This window comes from Salmo trutta, chromosome 6 (assembly GCF_901001165.1).
Source record: "Salmo trutta chromosome 6, fSalTru1.1, whole genome shotgun sequence".
Lineage (NCBI taxonomy): Eukaryota > Metazoa > Chordata > Actinopteri > Salmoniformes > Salmonidae > Salmo > Salmo trutta.
In genome coordinates this window covers 51,614,151-51,633,237 of record NC_042962.1, presented here as the reverse complement: position 1 = coordinate 51,633,237, position 19,087 = coordinate 51,614,151, and the positions used below count along the sequence as shown (strand labels likewise).

The 19,087-nt window shown below is 45.0% G+C and overlaps 3 protein-coding genes across 3 annotated transcripts in view; all 3 read left to right on the top strand.

Moving 5' to 3' along the window:
* The window catches only part of LOC115196220 (serine/threonine-protein kinase ATR-like), a 35,005-nt gene extending 31,860 nt beyond the window's left edge, over positions 1-3,145 (top strand). Inside the window, 2 exon segments of the mRNA XM_029756847.1 lie at positions 2,612-2,714; positions 2,799-3,145. Coding sequence (XP_029612707.1) covers positions 2,612-2,714; positions 2,799-2,972 — 277 coding nt within the window. The 3' untranslated portion in view covers positions 2,973-3,145.
* Positions 3,146-15,117: 11,972 nt separating this feature from the next.
* LOC115196219 (complement C1q-like protein 3) lies at positions 15,118-15,815 on the top strand. The gene is made up of 2 exons (XM_029756846.1): positions 15,118-15,336; positions 15,453-15,815. Exons 1-2 carry the CDS (start codon positions 15,165-15,167, stop codon positions 15,731-15,733), a joined length of 453 nt encoding a protein of 150 aa, XP_029612706.1. The 5' UTR covers positions 15,118-15,164; the 3' UTR covers positions 15,734-15,815.
* Positions 15,816-16,595: 780 nt separating this feature from the next.
* On the top strand, positions 16,596-18,767 carry LOC115196218 (uncharacterized). The gene is made up of 4 exons (XM_029756845.1): positions 16,596-16,980; positions 17,890-17,973; positions 18,154-18,282; positions 18,381-18,767. The coding sequence occupies exons 1-4, from the start codon at positions 16,614-16,616 to the stop codon at positions 18,665-18,667; spliced, it is 867 nt and encodes a 288-aa protein (XP_029612705.1). The 5' UTR covers positions 16,596-16,613; the 3' UTR covers positions 18,668-18,767.
* The last annotated feature ends 320 nt before the right edge of the window (positions 18,768-19,087 follow it).

Here is a 19,087-nt window from a genome sequence, read left to right as displayed (position 1 = left end):
ATAAACACACACATGTAAACACACACACACATGTATAAACACACACACATATATAAACACACACACTCACATATAAACACACACACACACACACACATATAACACACACACACACACACATATAAACACAAACACACATATAAACACACAAACACACATATAAACACACAAACACACATATAAACACACACACACATATAAACACACACACACATATAAACACACACACACACATATAAACACACACACACACACATATAAACACACACACACACATATAAACACACACACACACATATAAACACACACACACACATATAAACACACACACACACAATATAACACACACACACAATATAAACACACACACACACATATAACATCACACACACACACCATATAACACACATTAACACACACACACCACAATATAAACACACACACCACACATATAAAACACACACCACAATAAACACACAACATATATAAACACACATATAAAACAACACACCATATATAAACACACATATAAACACACACATAGATAAACACACACACACACATCATATATAAACACACGACACCACATATATAAAAACCACACACACACACAGATATAAAACCGACACACCACACATATATAACACACACACACACACATATATAAACACACACACACACACATATATAAACACACACACACACACATATATAAACACACACACACACACATATATAAACACACACACACATATATAAACACACACACATATATAAACACACACACACATAAACACACACACACACACACATATAACACACACACACACACACACACACATAAAAACACACACACACACACCTATATAAACACCACACATATAACACCACACATATAACACACACATAAAAACACACACACACACACATATATAACACACACACATATATATAACCCACACACACACATATATAAACACACACACACCACATATATAAACACACACACACACATATATAACACACACACACACATATATATAAACACAAACACACATATAACACACACACACACACATATATAAACACACACACACACATATAAACACACACACACATATATAAACACACACATATATATATAAACACACACACACATATAAACACACACACACATATATAAACACACACACACACATATATATAAACACACACACACATATATAAACACACACACACACACATATAACACACACACACATATATATAAACACACACACACATATAAACACACACACACATATATAAACACACACACATATAAACACACACACACACATATAAACACACACACACACATATAAACACACACACATATAAACACACATATAAACACACACATATATAAACACACATATAAACACACACATATATAAACACACACACACACACATATATAAACACACACACACATATATAAACACAAACACGCATATAAACACACACACATATAAACACACACACACACACATATATAAACACACACACACACATATATAAACACACACACACATATATAAACACACACACACACACATATATAAACACACACACACACATATATAAACACACACACACATATATAAACACACACACACACATATAAAACACACACACACACACACACATATAAACACACACACACACACACACATATAAACACACACATAAAAACACACACACACACACATATATAAACACACACATATAAACACACACACATATAAACACACACATAAAAACACACACACACACACATATATAAACACACACACATATATATATAAACACACACACACACATATATAAACACACACACACACACATATATAAACACACACACACACATATATAAACACACACACACACACATATATATAAACACACACACACACATATAAACACACACACACACACACATATATAAACACACACACACACATATAAACACACACACACATATATATAAACACACACATATATATATAAACACACACACACATATAAACACACACACACATATATAAACACACACACACACATATATATAAACACACACACACACATATATAAACACACACACACACATATAAACACACACACACATATATATAAACACACACACACACATATAAACACACACACACATATATATAAACACACACATATAAACACACACACACATATATAAACACACACACACACACACACATATAAACACACACACATATAAAAACACACACACACACACACACACACATATAAACACACACACAACATATAAACACACACACACACATATATAAACACACACACACATATATATAAACACACACACACATATATAAACACACACACACATATATATAAACACACACACACATATAAACACACACACACATATATATAAACACACACAGGCATTTAAATGAAGCTGTCCCTCTCGCCAGAGGCTACTCAGATCAACATGTGCCAAACTAGCCCACCAGGTGAGTGGGACTTCAAAGGACCAATGGTAGGGTGTACAGTTGTGTGTGTGTTTGTGTTTCAGTGTACTGAAGACGTTCCTACATGACCCTCTGGTAGAGTGGAGTAAACCTAAAGGACCATCCAAGACACAGGCCAGTGAGACTGGAGAGATAGTCAACGAGAAGGTAGACACACATTCTCTATCCCTCTCTGTCGCTCTCTATAAAGAAATGTTCATGTAAACTAACACATCTTTTCTCTCCTCCCAGGCCAAGACCCATGTGTGTGAGATTGATCAGCGTTTGCAGGGCGTGATAAAGAGTCGTAACAAGGTGTTGGGTCTGCCTCTGTCTATAGAGGGACACGTCCACTACCTCATACAGGAGGCTACTGACGACAAACTACTGTGTCAGATGTACCTGGGCTGGGGACCTTACCTGTAATACACACTGCTTCTCTGAGAAACTGTTCATAAATGTAATACTTTTCTTGTTCTGTTATCCATTCAATTATTTTCCTTTTTCATGTTTTTGTAAGTCTGGAGTAATTGTTATGTTTTTCATGGGGCAGTTGCATATTTTCCCATAATAAAAGAATATTATGGTATTTTCTGTAATGCATGTGTGTGTGTGTGGTCTAATCTCATCACCCTGTTCAGATTACTGAGGGGCCAGTCAGTCTGTCTGATGATAGTTGAAACAGGAACAGAGATGTACATGAAGCATTCACTCACACATGACAGAGGGAGTTTGATACCTAATCTTCTTCGCGTCATAGCGCGACGTGTCCTTTGCAGCAGCCCGCCGGCGTCACCAAAACATCCCCTAAAACCGCGAATAGAGAAAAAAGATGCTGGAGATGTAAACCGATTCTGTCGTTCATTCAAACAACGCGAGCTGACATGGTGGATATTCTTAGCTCCTCTCTGTGGGAGGATACATCACCGCTAGTCATACTCTGTGTTTCTAGAATGGTCGTTGTTTATGGTCTCAGTAATGTATTTGTAAATGTATTTGTATAGCTATCCACGGCTGCTAGCCTAGCTCGAAGGGTCGATTTATATGTCGATCTGATTCCGTTACATACTAGCAGAGATGACAGTTGTGTGTTTGGGGCGGCAGGTAGCCTAGTGGTTACAGTGTTGGACTAGTAACCGAAAGGTTGCTAGATCAAATCCCCGAGCTGACAAGGTACAAATCTGTTGTTCTGCCCCTGAACAAGGCAGTTAACCCACTGTTCCTAGGCCGTCATTGTAAATAAGAATTTGTTCTTAACTGACTTGCCTAGTTAAATAAATAAAAGATGTGCCTAACATATATAGCTAGTTGTCACAAGATATAATAATAAATGAATTGTGCTCAAGTGAACCAAGCTGCTGGTCAGCAATCGGAGCCCCTGATCTCTGAACCCTTTAAGGAGCTCGTTTAGTGGACTTGTTGTATAAAGGTCTGGATTGGAGCGCCCCTGAGAGGCCAACCCCCCACGAGCTGCTGACTGGAAACATGATGGATGCTGCTCTGGAACTGGGGCGACACACACCCTACGGTACACACACACACCCAAAGATACACATACACCCTACAATATACACACACCCTACAATATACACACACCCTACGGTACACACACACACTATGGTTAGAGACTGTGTGTGTGTAGTACTCTGATTAAGTGTGGGGAGTTGGAGAAGCAGATCGGGGTGGCGAACAAGAAGCTGATCCAGAGTACAGACATCAACTTCCTGTCTCCTCTACGTAGGTTTACTGACCAGGAATACACAGTCATACAGGTACAAATCGCCCTTGCTGTCTCTGCCTGGCCGGTTCCCCTCTCTCCACTGGGATTCTCTGCCTCTAACCCTATTACAGGGGCTGAGTCACTGGCTTATTGGTGTTCTTCCATGCCGTCCCTAGGAGGGGTGTGTCACTTGAGTGGGTTGAGTCACTGACGTGGTCTTCCTGTCTGGGTTGGCGCCCCCCCTTGGGCTGTGCCGTGGTGGAGATCGTTGTGGGCTATACTCGGCCTTGTCTCCTGACCCCTCCTGTCTCAGCCTCCAATATTTATGCTGCAGTAGTTTATGTGTCGGGGGGGCTAGGGTCAGTCTGTTACATCTGGAGTATTTCTCTTGTCTTATCTGGAGTCCTGTGTGAATTTAAATATGCTCTCTCTAATTCTCTCTTTCTTTCTCTCTCTCGGAGGACCTGAGCCCTAGGACCATGCCTCAGGACTACCTGGCATGATGACTCCTTACTGTCCCCAGACATTTACATTTACATTTAAGTCATTTAGCAGACGCTCGAAAAAGCCAACTGACATTTACTCTTGAGGTGCTGACTTGTTGCACCCTCGAACAACTACTATGATTATTATTATTTGACCATGCTGGTCATCTATGAACATTTGAACATCTTGACCATGTTCTGTTATAATCTCCACCCGGCACAGCCAGAAGAGGACTGGCCTAACCTCATTGCCTGGTTCCTCTCTAGGTTTCTTCCTAGGTTTTGGCCTTTCTAGGGAGTTTTTCCTAGCCACCGTGCTTCTACACCTGCATTGCTTGCTGTTTGGGGTTTTAGGCTCGGTTTCTGTACAGCACTTTGAGACATCAGCTGATGTAAGAAGGGCTATATAAATACATTTGATTTGATTTGGTTTGACAGTCATACAGGTACACACATCACAACACACACACACACACTATTGTAACACAAATACACTCTGACGTGCGTGTGTGTGTGTGTGTGTGTGTGTGTGTGTGTGTGTGTGTATGTGTGTGTGTAGAATGAGCGCAGGCAGCTGGTGAATAAGCGGTTAGATCTGGACATTGCGAAGGCCAGACTGAGAAAGGCACAGGAAGCAGACAGCGAGGCTCGGGAGAGAACACACATACTACTGACCTCATACGGCTGACCCCATACGGCTGACCCCATACGGCTGACCTCGTACGGCTGACCCCATACGGCTGACCTCATACTGCTGACCTCATACGGCTGACCTCATACGGCTGACCTCATACTGCTGACCTCATACTGCTGACCTCATACGGCTGACCTCATACGGCTGACCCCATACGGCTGACCTCATACGGCTGACCACATACAGCTGACCACATACTGATGATCTCACACTGCTGACCTCATACAGCTGACCACATACAGCTGACCACATACTACTGACCTCATACTGCTGACCTCATACAGCTGACCTCATACTGCTGACCTCATACTGCTGACCTCATACAGCTGACCACATACAGCTGACCACATACTGCTGATCTCACACTGCTGACCACAGACTGCCGACCTCACACTGTCCACCACATACTGCTGACCTCATACTGCTGACCTCACACTGCTGACCTCACACTGCCGATCTCACACTGCCGACCACAGACTGCCGACCTCACACTGCCGACCTCATACTGCCGACCACAGACTGCCGACCTCACACTGCCGACCACAGACTGCCGACCTCACACTGCCGACCTCACACTGCCGACCTCATACCGCTGACCTCATGAATTGACCCTTCGCTAACCAGCTGAGCTAGCAAAAAATGTAACAAATTAAAAATGTTGAATCTCAAAATACTCCAAAAGGCTCTGCATTTCAGGAATCACAGTAGCAAGTACACCTGGTGCGCTGTCAAATAGTTTTTTTAAAGAAAACTCAGTTTTTACCATAGCCCTCACTGGCTTTCATGCGATTTAAACGTGAGCTTGTTCTATGTGTCAGGCTGGACGACAGTTGCTATCCATTGGACCTACTCGGACTTAACGAAGGGTCAATGGTGTCTTGAATGATTAATGCGTAGTTGGGTCAGGAGAGGAGGTGTGCCTTTAGGTTTCCAAGAGTGTCAACAATGCACAGCATCAAAAGTCAAGTCTCATCGCTCTATCTATCTATCTATCTATCTATCTATCTATCTATCTATCTATCTCTCTCTCTCTCTCTCTCTCTCCTCTCTCTCTCTCTCTCTCTCTCTCTCTCTCTCTCTCTCTCTCTCTCTCTCTCTCTCTCTCCTCTATCTATCTCTCTCTATTTCTCTCTCTCTCTCTCTCTCTCTCTCTCTCTCTCTCTCTCTCCTCTATCTACTCTCCTCTATCTATCTCTCTCTATTTCTCTCTCTCTCTCTCTCTCTCTCTCTCTCTCTCCTCTATCTATCTCTCCTCTATCTATCTCTCTCTATTTCTCTCTCACTCTCTGTCTCTCTTTCTTTCTCTCTCATTCTCTCTCTCTCCCTCTGTTTCTTTCTCTCTCTCCCGTTCTCTCTTTCAGGGTCTAAATGTTAACCCATTAGGAGAGGAGTATGTAGCTCATGTCTCTACATGTTCAGCTTCCTACGAGTCAGATGGCTGAAGGTCAGTCCTCACATATACACATGCACACTCCCACACACTTGTTTTAACATCAGCTAGCAGAACACAGTAAGACTGAACCATATGATGAAAATGGACCAGCAGTTTTCTCATTGGTTGGTCCTGTTCCTGTATGTCTTCTCATTGGTTGGTCCTGTTCCTGTCTGTTTTCTCATTGGTTGGTCCTGTTCCTGTATGTCTTCTCATTGGTTGGTCCTATGTATCTCTATCCAACGCTGTCAGATGTGGGCCCAGGAAGTCTCTCAGGCAGAGATGGAGCTGAGGATCTCTCAGTGTGTGTTTGGCCGACAGTCAGAGATCACCAGACTACTGCTGGAGGGAATCAACACTACACATGTATGTACCCACACGCACACACACACACACACACACATAGACTGGTATTAACACAGGCACCTGCTCACTCTCTCGTTCTACCCTGTCTGTTGCAGGCTGCCCATTTCAGAAGTCTGTCTGACTTTGTAGAAGCCCAGGGTAGCTACTACGCTCAGTGTTACCAGCTCACACAGGACCTACACACCCAACTGGCCAGGGGTGTGTGTGTGTGTGTGTGTGTGTGTGTGTGTGTGTGTGTGTGTGTGTGTGTGTGTGTGTGTGTGTGTGTGTTAACCGCTTTTTGTTTTCTCTCATTGTAGCGCTCCCCCTCTGATCTGCTACAATAACAACTGGCACTTAGAAACTAACCAACCCTCCACAGGTAACCTGCCCTTAGCAACCATTCAGCCCCTAGCAACCTGTGACTCTTCAACAACCAACCAGGCAACTAGCCAACCCTTAGCAACCAACCAGGCAACTAGCCAACCCTTAGCAAGCAACCAGGCAAACAGCCAACCCGTAACAACCACCCAGCCCTCAGCAACATGTGAGTCTTCGACAACCATCCAGGCAACTAGCCAACCCCTATCAACCAACCAGGCGAACAGCCAACCCTTAGCAACCAACCAGGCAGCCAACGGGTCCTCAAAAACCAGCAAGGCCTTGACAAACAACCAGACAAGCAGCCAAATCTTAGCAACCAACTAACCAACTAGTTTAGATTAGTTTATTAGGCAAAAATCATATATAAAGTCAGACTTATTTCCATTTTGGTCTGCTAGTACTCAACAATCATCCAGGCAAACAGCCAACCCCTAGGAACCAACCAGGCAACCAGCCAACCTCTAGAAACCAACCTAGGCAACCAGCCAATCCTTAGAAACCAACCAGGCAACCAGCCAGCCCCTACAAACCAACCAGGCAACCAGCCAACCCCTACAAACCAACCAGGCAACCAGCCAACCCCTACAAACCAACCAGGCAACCAGCCAATCCCTACAAACCAACCAGGCAACCAGCCAACCCCTACAAACCAACCAGGCAACCAGCCAACCCCTACAAACCAACCAGGCAACCGGCCAATCCCTAGAAACCAACCAGGCAACCAGCCAATCCCTAGAAACCAACCAGGCAACCAGCCAATCCCTAGAAACCAACCAGCCAACCGCTACAAACCAACCAGTCAACCAATGGGTCCCCAACAACCAATGTGTCCTCAACCACCAACCAGGTAACTAACCAACCCTTACAAACCAACCAGGCCAGCAATGACTTCCAATAACCAACGAGTCCTCAACAACCAACCAGGCAACCAGCCAACCCTTAGCGACTCACCAGCCCTTAACAACTAACCAGGCAACCAGCCAATCCTTAGCAACTAACCAGGCCCCCAGCCAACCCTTTACAACCAGCTGGGAATCTTTCAAACCCTTAGCAACCAATGACTCATCAACAACCAACGAGTTCTCAAAAACCAACCAGACAACTAGCCAACACTTAGCCACCAACAAGGCAACCAACCAGACAACCAAAGTGTTCTGAACAACTAATGAGTCCTCGACCACCAACCAGGTAACTAACCAGCCTTCGACAACCAATCAGGTAACCAATCTCTAGCAACCTACCGGACAAACAGCCAGCCCTTAGCAACCAATGAGTCGTCAACAAACAACGAGAAATTGACAAACAACCAAGCAACCAGCCAACCCTTGCAAACTAACCAGGCAACCAATGAGTCCCCAACAACCAATGTGTCCTCATCAGGCAACAAACCAACCCTTAGCAACTAACCAGCCCTTGACAACCAACCAGGCAACCAGTCAATCCCTAGCAACCAACCAGGCAACCAGCCAATCAGTGTTAGGGATGTCTTAGATGTTGATATCTACTGTCCTGTCATAACCTGTATGTGTCTATCAGAGCATCCATGTACTCTTTAAGGGAGTTACGTATCCATGTATGTAGTGGTGACCTACAGTATGTGGAGGTTATCTAGATGTATATGTATGTAGGTTACTGTATATGGTGGTGACCTACAGTATGTGGAGGTTATCTAGATGTATATGTATGTAGGTTACTGTATATGGTGGTGACCTACAGTATGTGGAGGTTATCTAGATGTATATGTATGTAGGTTACTGTATATGGTGGTGACCTACAGTATGTGGAGGTTATCTAGATGTATATGTATGTAGGTTACTGTATATGGTGGTGACCTACAGTATGTGGAGGTTATCTAGATGTATATGTATGTAGGTTACTGTATATGGTGGTGACCTACAGTATGTGGAGGTTATCTAGATGTATATGTATGTAGGTTACTGTATATGGTGGTGTAGATCTATATGGTTGCTATAGGCTGTGTCTATCTGGAGACTTAGAAATGGAGGAACACTGACAGCTGTGTTTACATGATGTATTGTGTCGTCTGAAAACAGTATGTGTGATCAAGAGAGGTGGCATTTTGTTGCATATGTAATACGTGTGTGTGTGTGTGTGTGTGTGTGTGTGTGACCCTTCACCTCTATAGGGTGAGGTCATTTTCCATACGGCAACATGTCGTACTTATTCCATAGAAATAAACATACACACACACTTTCAGCCTTGTATATGGTCCCACCAGGCTAAACCGTGTAAATGTTTCCGTCTACAGATGTTTTCAATTGACCCTGCCTGAGAGGACAGCTATACACACACACACACACACACACACACACACACACACACACACACACACACACACACACACACACACACACACACACACACACACACACACACACACACACACACACACACACACACACACACACGACAGCTCCGCCTCGATCTGCTGGTGCTGAGATCTACATGGTTACTCTGGGTTACTGGGACACAGAACACACACACGTTAACTATTGAGGTTTGACTTCCATGTCTCTGAACCTGGCAGGGTTGTTTCAGTGAGATTATAATGGTGTTTCATTATTAACTCTGATCATATTAGATCATCTGGAATGATTTACAATCATATTAAACTGATAATGAGCCTCTGGTGCAGTGTGATGTTTCTGAGCTCTGACTCTATGGCTGCTCTGTTCCCAGTCTGGACCCTGTTCAGACTATGATGTGTGTGTGTGTGTGCGCACACACCCGCCCTCTCTGAGCTGAGGGCCTGTATAAGAGCCAAACGAGAAGTCGGAGTCTTAAATCCGTCCATGGCTGTCCGTATTCCTGGTTTTCCTGTGGCGTTCCCGGTCAAAATAACTGTTTCCTGTGACAATGGAACGTCAGCACGGAGGTCCGACTCCGAACCGTGAGAGAGAGGCCTCCTGTTGAGAGGTTTTATGGACATCCTGTGTGGCTGAGGAAATATGAACCCCAGATCTGCCCTTACACACACACACACACACACACACACACGGACAAAGCTTTACTTAGTATGCTGTTTGGGGATATAACATTTGATAGTATACAAACTTTCAAAAAATTCTAAATAGCATGTTGTACAGTTAATCAATTGTAAATACTTGTATTACGCTACATGTAGGTGAGAATTCTGGTTCGGTATCGGAGATATTTTATGCATCAACAGTTGCATACTTCTCACGGTCTTCTGCAACATGAGTAGGTAGACCTGTGGCGAGGTGAACCTTATCTGGAAGTCCTTGGTCATAGTTTCCACATCTCCATTGAGGGCCCTGTCTTTTGTACACGTACTGGTGAGGAAGGGGGACACAGTCAGGTATGTACACACACACACACACACAACACACACATGCTTATTGGATCGTGCAGGAAGAGCAACGGCATGACGCCACCAAAACATTCCCATCTAAAATAGTCGGTGAATCATTTCTATGTCTGATTGAGCAGACTGTTGTCTAACCTGCTAGCAGCAGGTAGGTGACCACAGCTGACATCAGGGGATCCTTCACCAAGCAAGTTATTATATCGTAAAGTAATTTAGCAAACAGTGACTTACAGTAGTGAGTGCATATATTTAATACTCTTTATGTACTGGTCCCCCGTGGGAATTGAACCGACAACCCTGGTTTTGCAAGTGCCATGCGCTATCTGCTGAGCCACATTTATTGATTTCTACAAAACCAATAAAACAGTCCAGCCCAAAAATGAAACTTATCTGATGTTCTTGTTTTAACCTTGACTTTTTCATGACGTGTCTCTTGTACACTTACTGCTTAACTGAGCTGTGTGTATATAAGTCGGGGGTCTGAGCCTCATAAAGTGCATCATATCTGAAGAGGTATTGTTTCAGAATGAGGGGTGCTGTAGCTCTGTTGGTGTTGCTGTTCTGTCTGTCTGGGGCATGGACTCAGGAGGAGAGTGTTCTGTCTGTCTGGGGCATGGACTCAGGAGGAGAGTGAAGGGTGTTCTGTCTGTCTGGGGCATGGACTCAGGAGGAGAGTGTTCTGTCTGTCTGGGGCATGGACTCAGGAGGAGAGTGGAGGGTGTTCTGTCTGTCTGGGGCATGCACTCAGGAGGAGAGTGGAGGGTGTTCTGTCTGTCTGGGGCATGGACTCAGGAGGAGAGTGGAGGGTGTTCTGTCTGTCTGGGGTATGGACTCAGGAGGAGAGTGGTGGGTGTTCTGTCTGTCTGGGGCATGGACTCAGGAGGAGAGTGGAGGGTGTTCTGTCTGTCTGGGGAATGGACTACGGAGGAGAGTGGAGGGGTCAGAGAGAGTGACATCACTCAACAGGGACACAGTGCAGGGAGAGAGCAGGGTGAGTGAGGTTCAGATGGAGAGACAACCAACGAACAGACCACCACCGCCCCTGACATCTGGACTGAGATGAAGAAGCTGAGAGACATGGGGCACAACCTGGGAACCATCGTAGTGGAGCAGAGAGAGAAGCTGAGGAACATGGTGCACAACCTGGGAACCATCGTAGTGGAGCAGAGAGAGAAGCTGAGGAACATGGTGCACAACCTGGGAACCATCGTAGTGGAGCAGAGAGAGAAGCTGAGGAACATGGTGCACAACCTGGGAACCATCGTAGTGGAGCAGAGAGAGAAGCTGAGGAACATGGTGCACAACCTGGGAACCATCGTAGTGGAGCAGAGAGAGAAGCTGAGGAACATGGTGCACAACCTGGGAACCATCATAGTGGAGCAGAGAGAGGAGCTGAGGAACATGGTGCACAACCTGTGAACCATTGTAGTGGAGCAGAGAGAGAAGCTGAGGAACATGGTGCACACCTGGGAACCATCATAGTGGAGCAGAGAGAGAAGCTGAGGAACATGGTGCACAACCTGGGAACCATCATAGTGGAGCAGAGAGAGAAGCTGAGGAACATGGTGCACAACCTGGGAACCATCGTAGTGGAGCAGAGAGAGAAGCTGAGGAACATGGTGCACAACCTGGGAACCATCGTAGTGGAGCAGAGAGAGAAGCTGAGGAACATGGTGCACAACCTGGGAACCATCGTAGTGGAGCAGAGAGAGAAGCTGAGGAACATGGTGCACAACCTAGGAACCATCGTAGTGGAGCAGAGAGAGGAGCTGAGGAACATGGTGCACAACCTGGGAACCATCGTAGTGGAGCAGAGAGAGAAGCTGAGGAACATGGTGCACAACCTGGGAACCATCATAGTGGAGCAGAGAGAGGAGCTGAGGAACATGGTGCACAACCTGTGAACCATTGTAGTGGAGCAGAGAGAGAAGCTGAGGAACATGGTGCACAACCTGGGAACCATCATAGTGGAGCAGAGAGAGAAGCTGAGGAACATGGTGCACAACCTGGGAACCATCATAGTGGAGCAGAGAGAGAAGCTGAGGAACATGGTGCACAACCTGGGAACCATCATAGTGGAGCAGAGAGAGGAGCTGAGGAACATGGTGCACAACCTGGGAACCATCGTAGTGGAGCAGAGAGAGAAGCTGAGGAACATGGTGCACAACCTGGGAACCATCGTAGTGGAGCAGAGAGAGGAGCTGAGGAACATGGAGGTCAGACTGACAGCCAATGAGGCTGAGGCAAAGGAGCAGAGAAACACAGTGACCGACCTTAGGGTGGAGCTGATGGTCACTAAGAATGGACTGGAGAACAATAATGCAGATAAATATCTATATGTTGAATCAATATTTCAAAAATATTTTATATAGATTGTATTGTAATTTGCACTGTACTATGTATTAGACCTAGATATTGTGTGTATGTGCTGATATGTAGGCTGTTTTAAATGTATGCATTTCAGTCCTTGACTAATAATGTTCTGTACTATGCATTCTGTCATGTTTCATGTGGACCCCAGGAAGAGTAGCTGATGGTTTTCCAGCGGCTAATAGGGATCCTAATATATACCCCCCTCCCAAAAACAAAAAAAATGGATATCTTTGGATAAGTGGTGTAGTGTGTCCTTAACCCTGGAGGCCAGACTGAGCACCAGTGAGAGAGAGCTGACCACCACTAGGAATGATGTTGAGGAACTGAAGAGACAGAACACAGGTAATGAAAGGAAGGGATGTTGTTCTGTTATATGTGGAAATAAATATGTAAAAATATAATGATTTGAATCTCCTTCTACCCCTGGAGGCCAGACTGCCGGTGAGAGGAGCTGACCACAGAGATTTTTTTTAAAACGACTATGGAGCTGAAGAGGTTTCAAGTAAAACAACGGTCATTCAGGATCCAGAATCAGTCATTGAGAGAGGAGTTATTTCTCACATGATTGTTGACATCTAAGGCCTGTCTCTGTTGTTGTTCTGATATACACTACATATAAAAGTATGTGGACACCCTTTCAAATGAGTGGATTCTGCTATTTCAGCCACACCCGTTGCTGACAAGTGTATAAAATTGAGCACACCGCCATGCAATCTCCATAGACAAACATTGGCAGTGGAATGGCCTTACTGAAGAACTCAGTGACTTTAAACGTGGCACAGTCATAGGATGCCACCTTTCCAACAAGTCAGTTCATCAAATTTCTGCCCTGCTAGAGCTGCCCCGGTCAACTGTAAGTGCTGTTATTGTGAAGTGGAAACGTCTAGCAACAACAACGGCTCAGCTGCGAACTGATAGGCCACACAAGCTCACAGAACGGAACTGCCAAGTGCTGAAGTGCATGGCAAAGTCCTCGGTTGCAACACTCACTACTGACTTCCAAACTGCCTCTGGAAGCAACGTCAGCACAATAACTGTTGGTCGGGAGCGTCATGAAATGGGTTTCCATGGCCGGGCAGCCGCACACAAGCCTAAGATCACCATACGCAATGCAAAGCATCGGCTGGAGTGGTGTAAAGCTCGCCGCAGTTGGACTCTGGAGCAGTGGAAATGCGTTCTCTGGAGTGATGAATCACGCTTCACCATCTGCCAGTCAGATAAACAAATTTGGCTTTGGCGGATGCCAGGAGAATGCTACCTGCCTGAGTGCATAGTGCCAACTGTAAAGTTTGGTGGAGGAGGAATAATGGTCTGGGTTGTTTTTCATGGTTCGGGCTAGGCCCGTTAGTTCCAGTGAAGGAAAATCTTAACACTACAGCATACAATGTCATTCTAGACAATTCTGTGCATTCAAGTTTGTGGCAACAGTAGGGGAAGGCCCTTTCCTGTTTCAGCTTTACAATGCCCCCATGCACAAAGCGAGGTCCATACAGAAGTGGTTTGTCGAGATCAGTGTGGAATAACTTGACTGGCCTGCCCAGAGCCCGGACCTCAACCACATCGAGCACCTTTGGGATGAACTGGAACGGCGACTGTGATCCAGGCCTAATCGCCCAACATCGGTGCCCGACCTCTCCAATGATCTTGTGGCTGAATGGAAGCAATGTTCCAACATCTAGTGGAAAGCCTTCCTAGAAGAGTGGAGGCTGTTATAGCAGCAAAGGGGGGCCAACTCCATATTAATGCCCATGATTTTGGACTGAGATATTCGACGAGCAGGTGTCCACATACTTTTGGTCATGTAGTGTACATCATCTAAAGGACAGAACAAAGTGAATGCTCTCTAACTGGGACAGTGTTTCCTCTCCTGTGTTCACAAACAGACCAAAGGTAGCTTTCTCTGCTGGTTTCACTGATTCAGGAGCTGTAGGCCCATTCAATACTGAAACCACACTGGTATACTCCAGGGTCATCACCAACATCGGCAAGGCCTACAGTCCGATTACAGGTAACTTTCACCGAGTGACAGCCGGGAGAAAAGCTGTTTCTGTCTGTCCTTCCGTGTGCCAGAATTGAAGTGGAGAAAAGTAGAGTTGACCCCTCTCTTCTTGTCCTCTGCTGCAGGTGCCTTCACAGCACCAGTGGGAGGAGTCTACTACATCAGATTCACTGCTTCTCATACTGGGAGTTCAGAGTTCATGGGTATATCCAGGTCCAAGAATGGGCAGAGCATCATGTACAGCCCTGGGAATAATGCTGGAGGTTATGAGGCACTGTCTGATGGACTCAGCCTTGAGCTAGAGGAAGGGGATGTGGTGTACATGCCTCTCCCTTTAGGGAACAGGCTCGTTGATAGCAGAGTAAATCACAACACCTTCAGTGGCTTCCTGCTCTTCACTGTGTGAGAACATCATGGATGCTGTAATGGTCTAATGTGAGCCAAAATGGCTCCTCTTACTTCTATCAATAAAAACGTCTTGAAAACAAGTAGAATTGTGCATCTTTTGTAAAGTACTGATCCAAAGACCGAAGAGTCGTCATTATGGGTCAGGTGTTTGCAGTAAAGGACAAAACATAAAAAACTATGCTAAAACATTGAAATATCTTCATTTACATCCTGCTATTTTGTTAAACCTACTACACACACTTTCCAAATTGTTAGTATGTTATGTTGTACGGTTAGTCAATTGTAAATACTGTTAGTGAGCTGTATGTAGGAGAGAATTCTGGTTCAGTTCGTTATAGATAATTTCCTAAACAACAGTTGCAGCCTTCTCACGGTCTTATACAACACGGACTGAGTTGACCTGCTTGCGAGGCCAGTCTTATCAGAATGTCCCTGGCTATAGTTTCCATTTCTCCATTGAGTGACCTGTCTCCCGTGCATGTGCTGCTTAGGAAAGAACACATAGACACACAGTCAAACACACACTATTGTTTTTCAAGGAAGAGCAACAACATTCCGTCACCAAAACATTCCCATTTCGGTGTGAAAAAGCACCCTGCTTTTAAGCGCAGCAACATTCCAACCCGATAGCAGCAGGTAGTTGACAACAGCTGACGTCAGGGGATCCTTCACTAAACAACAGGTGCAGCCGTCTCACAGTCTTATACAACATTGATAGAGCTGAACAGCCCCAAAATGTGATCAAATCTTCTTGTTTTAACCTTGACCTTTTAATGACGTGTCTCTTGTACACTTCCTGCTTAACTGAGCTGTGTGTATATAAGTCGGGGGTCTGAGCCTCATAAAGTGCATCATATCTGAAGAGGTATTGTTTCAGAATGAGGGGTGCTGTAGCTCTGCTGGTGTTGCTGTTCTGTCTGTCTGGGGCATGGACTCAGGAGGAGAGTGGAGGGGGCAGAGAGAGTGGCATCACTCAACAGGGACACAGTGCAGGGAGAGAGAGCCGAGGGAGCGAAGCTACAGAGGTGACCGGCGAATGTACGACCATGCAACCTGACATCTGGGATGAGATGAAGGCGCTGAGAGACATGGTGATGGAGCAGAGAGAGAAGCTGAGGACCATGGAGGGCAGAGTGACAGCCTGTGAGGGTGAGGTAGAGACACAGAAGAGCACAGTGATGGACCTAAGAATCGAGCTGATGGTCACTAAGGCCAAAGTGGCGGAACTGGAGAAAGAGAATGCAGGTAACATTGGTCTATATATACTGAACAAAAATATAAATGCAACATGCAACAACTTCAACAATTCTACTGAGTTACAGTTAATATAAGGAAATCAGTCAATTGAAATAAATTCATTAGGCCCAGATCTATGGATTTTACATGACTGGGCAGGGACGCAGCCATGGGTGGGCCTGGCCCCCAAGTGGGTGGGCCTATACCTTCCCAGGCCCACTGGGAAGCCAGGCCCAGCCAATCAGAATTAGTTTTTTTCCCGCACAAAAGGGCTTTATTACAGACAGAAATACTCCTCAGTTTCATCAGCTGTCCGGGTGGCTGGTCTCAGATGATCCCTCAGATGAAGAAGAAGCCAGATGTGGAGGTCATGGGCTGGCGTTTTTACACGTGGTCTGCGGTCGTGAGACCGGTTGGATGTGCTGCCAAATTCTCTAAAACAACGTTGGAGGCGGCTTATGGTAGAGACATGAACATTCAATTCTCTGGCAACAGCTCTGGTGGACATTCCTGCAGTCAGACATCTGTGGCATTGTGTTGTGACAAAACTGCACATTTTAGAGTGCCCTTTTATTGTCCCCAGCACAAGGTGCACCTGTGTAATGATCATGCTGTTTAATCAGCTCCTATATATGCCACACCTGTTAGGTGGATGGATTATCTTGGCAAAGGAGAAATGCTCACTAACAGGGATGTAAACAAATTTGTGCACAACATTTGAGAGAAATAAGCTTTTTGTGAGCATGGAACATTTCTGGGATCTTTTATTTCAGCTCATGAAACATGGGACCAACACTTTACATGTTGCGTTTATATTTTTGTTCTGTATATATTAGTTGAATCAATATCATTACTAAACCTCAAAGCATATTTCATATTTTGCTGGTGGAAAATTGATGTGTCTTTGATCTTCTTCAGCCCTGGAGGCCAGACTGAGTGCCAGTGAGAGAGAGCTGACCACCACTAGGAATGATGTTGAGGAACTGAAGAGACAGAACACAGGTAATGAAAGATCCAGACCCGGCCATTGAGAGAAGAGCTACAGATCACATGGCTCACATCTAACGGTTCACCCTGCTGTTGTTTCAGTCACGGAGCATCCCACTGCACCATCATCGCGGGGACAGAACAGAGTGAATGCTCTCTAAGTGGGACTGTGTGTTTCCTCTCCTGTGTTCACAGACAGACCAAAAGTGGCTTTCTCTGCTGCTGGTTTGAACAATGGACCCATAGGTCCCTTCAATACTGACGCCAACCTGGTCTACACCAGAGTCATCACCAATATCGGCAAGGCCTACAGCCCGATTACAGGTAAGCTACCTGTTTCTGTCCAGAGGTGTCCTGCCGTGTGCCAGAATTGAAGTGGAGAAAAGTAGAGTTGACCCCTCTCTTCTTGTCCTCTGCTGCAGGTGCCTTCACAGCACCAGTGAGAGGAGTCTACTACATCAGATTCACCGCTGCTCAACATGGGCGTGGTTCAGATTACATGGGTATATACATGTTAAAGAATGGGCAGGCGATTATGTCTAACTATCATTACAATAGCCATGGATACTGGATCCATTTATCTAATGGAGTCATTCTGGAGCTGGAGCAGGGAGACGTGGTGTACATGCGTCTCCCTGCGAGCTTCAGGCTCTATGACGACACAAAAAATCAAAACATCTTCAGTGGCTTCCTGCTTTTCACCGTGTGAGAACATCAGAAGTACTGTGATGGTCTCGTGTGAAGAAGAGTTTGTATGTCAGGGCCTCGTGGAGCCATCTTACGATCAATAAACACATCTTGAAAAAGGGGAGAAGAATCGCACGTCTTTTGTAACGCTAAGATGTAAAGATCTAAGAGTTATCATTGTGAGCCAGGTTTACTAAGTGACAATACACCAGAAACAACGCTAAATCACACACTATACTGACCTGTACACTACCGAACTGCTCCCTCTCTCCACCCCTCTGCATTGAAGACCAGAGGCAGGGGCCCAAATCACAACGTTGAACAACTCTCATTTATATGTTAACAATGTCTGAGGTCACTGGGCTATTCATAGCACGGTTTTACTCACTCATTAAGTTTTATATGACTGTTGTTATTGTTTTAAGTCATATTCTTAGCCTCT

Bases quoted from the DNA above. Each gene is read 5' to 3' on its own strand.
- LOC115196219 (XM_029756846.1), top strand. From the start codon at position 15,165: ATGCTCTCTAACTGGGACAGTGTTTCCTCTCCTGTGTTCACAAACAGA. The intron at 15,337-15,452 runs GTAACTTTCACC...CCTCTGCTGCAG, and splicing joins GGCCTACAGTCCGATTACAG to GTGCCTTCACAGCACCAGTG.
- LOC115196218 (XM_029756845.1), top strand. From the start codon at position 16,614: ATGAGGGGTGCTGTAGCTCTGCTGGTGTTGCTGTTCTGTCTGTCTGGG. The intron at 16,981-17,889 runs GTAACATTGGTC...GATCTTCTTCAG, and splicing joins ACTGGAGAAAGAGAATGCAG to CCCTGGAGGCCAGACTGAGT. The intron at 18,283-18,380 runs GTAAGCTACCTG...CCTCTGCTGCAG, and splicing joins GGCCTACAGCCCGATTACAG to GTGCCTTCACAGCACCAGTG.